Source organism: Muscardinus avellanarius (genome assembly GCF_963383645.1).
Source record: "Muscardinus avellanarius genome assembly, chromosome: X".
Taxonomy (NCBI): domain Eukaryota; kingdom Metazoa; phylum Chordata; class Mammalia; order Rodentia; family Gliridae; genus Muscardinus; species Muscardinus avellanarius.
Window position 1 is genome coordinate 47319995 of NC_137792.1, and position 4612 is coordinate 47324606.

Sequence of the window (4612 nt, forward strand, 5' to 3'; positions counted from 1 at the left end):
CAGACACACTACACATTGTAATGATGAGAGCTAGCACCTGCCCTTCAACTCCATGTAGAGAGTCATTACTCATTCAAACTAACTGGAAGTAAGCCAAACAGTTAAAAAGTCAGAATGAAGAATAAAACTATTTTCTTTTCACACAGAGAAGGGACACTCCTTCAGTCCCGTTTAAAGTGAGTTCTGTGTTTAGTCCCTGCTTCTTCAGAAGAACACACTGAAGGTCGGTTATTGCTAGCTAATCCAGAAGTGTCCCCTTCCCACCCTAAGGATCTTTCACACCAAAAGGCTGCTGGTGTGGCCTGAGCCTCTGCCAAGAAGGGGTGTGGGGGTGGAGGCATCCTCTCACCTCCCAGCCATGTCTGTGCACACTGCCCTCAGGGGCAATCTGGATCACCTTGCTGCCTCCTAGAGAACCTCAGGGAACACCTACGGAGCAGGGCAGAGGCTGCTCTCTGGGCCCTGGAGAGGAATGGTTGCCATGCTTTGCCGACTGAAACCTGTGGAGCAGGCAGAAGCCCAACTGGCTGTGGGGAGCCATTAAGGTTTTCCCCTTTAAGAGTACTTCTGACTGTCCTTTGCATTTAGTCAATAAGGTTTGGGGTCATGGAAAGTTCAACGTCTGAGAGAAGCTCAGGTGGAATTGATTGGTTTGACCGTTAAGCGCTCAGGTGGTGACAGTGACAGCACAGGGTTGATTGATTTGACCGTTATGCGCATAGGTGGTGACATCACGATGGTTGGTTGACCGGGAGCGGTATAAATAGGACGAGAGCGATAAAACCGGGATCGGTCAGTAGAGATATCGACCAGGGAGTGTACTGGCGATCCTTCCATGAGAGAATTAAGTATTTCTATGAATAAAATTCATTGAATAAAATTCTTTTCATCCTCACTCCTCTCTTCAGAACCCGTACTTTTGCTGGCAGGCTCCGGCAACTGGCAAGAAGTATAGTTTCTGCAGATGCGCCAATGGGTGGGTAAGGGCTAGACACGTCGGTGCCAGGTCAGGTGGGCCACCATCTTTGAAATGGGGTGCCAGTGACTTGGGCAAAGCATGGAAGTGATGGCGGATAAGGCCACGATTACTGCCACCGCCTCCCGGTAGCCCCGCACAGGCAGACCTTTGGCAGTGGGGACTGAGGACTGAGGACTGGAGGGCACGTGGCCAACACAGGACAGGTTTTATCAGAAATGGGAGCACACCCAAGCACATGTCTTCCCAGTGACCTTGAGTGTCCTGCACCAGGCAAAGAGCTCTGGAGCATGGTTGAGGTTCCTGAGAACAGTTGGTGAGCAGAGATGGGTGGCTGGGCACTGCTTCAGGGCAACAGGAGGGCTCTGAGGAGACACTAGCAGTGTTACATCTCCTGGGCTGCTGAAAGTGGTCAAGAAAGAACGGACTTTATTGCACTTTTCGTTCTTAGAAACAGGGGATTGCCCTGCAGAGGTTCTCATGATTTGCAGGAAACACTGCACATCGACAAAGTGCAGGCAGAATCACAGGCTACCTCTGCCTCTCAAGGGAAGGAAGAAGTGGCTGGGCTTGCCAGCGGGCTCCCTGTACTTGGTATCTTTGTGCTGGTTAGACCATGTCTGGCTGATCCTGCATGGCAGGCAGACTGGCCGACTGGCAGGTGCCTGGGAAGGTCACGTGCCCGGAAAAGGTGGAGGCAAGCCTTTGCCAAAAGGGAAACTTTCTGGCAAACACGTAGGTTCCAGAAAGACCAGAACAACAATGCTTAACTCCAGGACCACCCCAGAGAAGCAAGCATGTAGAGTCAGACTGAGAAGTCCCTGGGATCCAGCTCCATAGCATCATGCTGGAGGTAATAAAAAGGATCAAAGGGGGTTGAAACCCAAAGAGCATTTACATATCATATGTTGGTTTTGCAACAGTCTTTCAAAGCTCAGGAAACTGGAGTCAGATACCATGCGGAGAGCCCAGGTCGCTGTCTGTCCATCCTCCCTCCTGAGACGCTCTGAACACTTCATATATAAATGGGGTTGTATCCTTTGTGATTGATCTTTTTTCTATAAGTTGGGCAAGTGTTCACGTTCTTCAGGGAATCACAGAGACACTGGCTACAGAAGACGTGGCCACATTCTGTAGAGACGATGAGGCGTCCGTTCTGCACTATCTCTGAGTATCCGTCCATGCAGATCGGACAACTGACAGTACCAGAAGGCCTGAGTCCTGCAGCGCCCTCATCCCTGGTGTTCCTGGGAGTGTGGATAATCACATACACATCTCCATCCTTGGACAGCTCGTCGTCATCACTGGTCACCACACAGCTGTTGGCAAGATCCTGGCGCAGCCTCCTCGCGTTCCTCCTTGGTCTCCTCCTTTCATCAACAATCACAACAGAGTTGTGAGTCAGTTAAACAACCACAGGCTCTAAAGATTCACAGGTGAGGTCCACGATTTCACCTCCAGCACTTTCCACAAGTTCTATGGGTTCTGCTTCCAAGAAAATCTTGGGGGCTGAGGCCACTTCCCGAGTTCGCTTCTGGGCTTGTCTTGAGCTTGCTGTTCCACCACGACACTTTCTTGTGCTCATTGTACTTCTTAGCTACAATCTACAGAGAGAGAAGCAATCTGCACCAAGGTTTGAGGGAGGTTCAATACTTCAATCTCTTATGCCCAATGGATACTCATCTTCTGGCTCACAAGGAACTTTGGGTCAGGTAGGTTTCAGTATCTTCAAATTCTGGAGCTGATCTGGCTGGGCAGGCATCGCCGAAAACATGCTAGAGAGAGGAAGCAGCTTTGCAAGCTCTAATTTGTCCATTTTTAACGTGTGTGTGTGTGTGTGTGTGTGTGTGTGTGTGTGTGTTACTGGAGATTGAATGCATTGGCATTCTAGTGAATCCCACATGGGATACATATAATTAAATTCATGGGCTGGGGATGTAGCTCAGTTGTAGGTGATTGCCTAGCATATGTGAGGCCCTGGATTTGATTCCCAATACCCCAGAAAAAATTAAAACATGAAATATTAATTTACACTTAGATACAGCATAGTAAAACCATATAACTTCAAAAACAAAGACACATTATAACCAGCAAGAGAATTTGAACAACTATATACAAAAGAATTGCAATTAACTTCTTGGATGGCATCTCAGTAGCAATAATAAATTCCAGAATACAGTGTGACATCTTCAAAATAACAAAAAATACTGTCATCCTAATACTTAGCAAAACTTCATTTCAAAAATAAAAATAAAATATTCATTTTAAGATAAAAAACAGAGGGTTTTACATCAAAACAACTTCACTGAAGACAAATCTGAATAATGTCATTCAGAAATCAAGAAAAAGATCTCAAAACTGAGTTTTGATATAAAAAGGAAGAGTGATAGGCAAAGAAATTGGTTTGTTTGAACTAGCTTTCGAAGCACAAACAATGGAAAACTGACTAATTTGTCAGGCTGAATATACAAAGATAAAATATTGGACAGCAGTAGCATGTGAGGTTAATTTTTTTTTTTGGTGGTACTGGGGTTCCTGGAAACCCTTCTACCTCCGGGCTACACTCCCAGACCTGTTTTTTTATATTTTTATTTGGAAACAGGGTCTCTTAAGCCAGCGCAGCTGGCTTCGAACCTGCACAATCCTCCTGTCTCCACCTCCCAGGCGCAGGGATTACAAGTGTGCACCACCACGCCTAGCACATGAGGTTAAATATTTTAAAGGCTGATATTATATAAAGACATTAACTTTATGAGGTATATATGATAAAGTTTTAAGAGCAACAATTAAAACAATATAAATATATTATTTAAGGGTAACAACTAAAACAATATAAATATATTAGGAAAACATCCGAATTTTCACTTTTTGTGACACACAAACTCATCAAAGTCACTCACTATGCTGAGCACAGAAGGAGGGAAGGGGGAGGGAGTAGGGTTGGATCAGGGGAGGGTTCACTGAGTGTTGTGTGCATATATGCCTCTACCACCCTGAACTTCATCAAGATGTATGATTACAGTGCACCAATAAAATAAAAAAGGAAAATAAATAAATAAAATAAAAAGAAATATATTAGGAAACATTCAAACCAATAGAGGACAAAATCAAGTGGGAAAAACTCAATTTAAAAAAGGCTAGCCAGATGTAGTGGTACAAATATGTAATCCCAATACTGGAGGCTGAGACAGGAGGATCGCAGGATCCAGAATAGCCTCAGCAAAGTAGCAAGACTTTCAGTAACCTAGAGAGACTCTGTTTCAAAACAGAGGGTGTAGGTTGGAAGCCGAATACCCCTGAGTTAAAGGTGGGAGGGCTAAAATGGAGAAAAAAATGTAGGCACAGGGAGAAATAGTACAAAAAATGGGGATAATGAATCTCAATATATGAGTAATTAGTAATGGATAAATGCAGATGGGCTGAATGCTAATTAAACCCCTCAGGCTGTTTGATTAGATTTACATTGTCACTGAGTGCACACAGACATAAGCCACTGACAATGTGCCCTTGGGGCAGACAGAAACCCTGAGGCCTGCAACAGCTGGTAGAGTCTGTGCCTCTCCAGCTACAGAGAGGTGACCTAAAGACCAGCTCCCCAAAGACACCGGGCATGGCTCTGTCCTGTGTGACCAAATG

At 45.3% G+C, this 4612-nt stretch overlaps 1 protein-coding gene across 1 annotated transcript; it reads right to left on the reverse strand.

Moving 5' to 3' along the window:
• Window positions 1-1991: 1991 nt before the first annotated feature.
• RNF4 (ring finger protein 4) lies at window positions 1992-2561 on the reverse strand (the record flags this gene model as incomplete). Its single annotated transcript, XM_080718387.1, is given in 2 exon segments — window positions 1992-2381; window positions 2385-2561. Coding segments are annotated over 2 exon segments (567 nt in total).
• Window positions 2562-4612: the final 2051 nt, after the last annotated feature.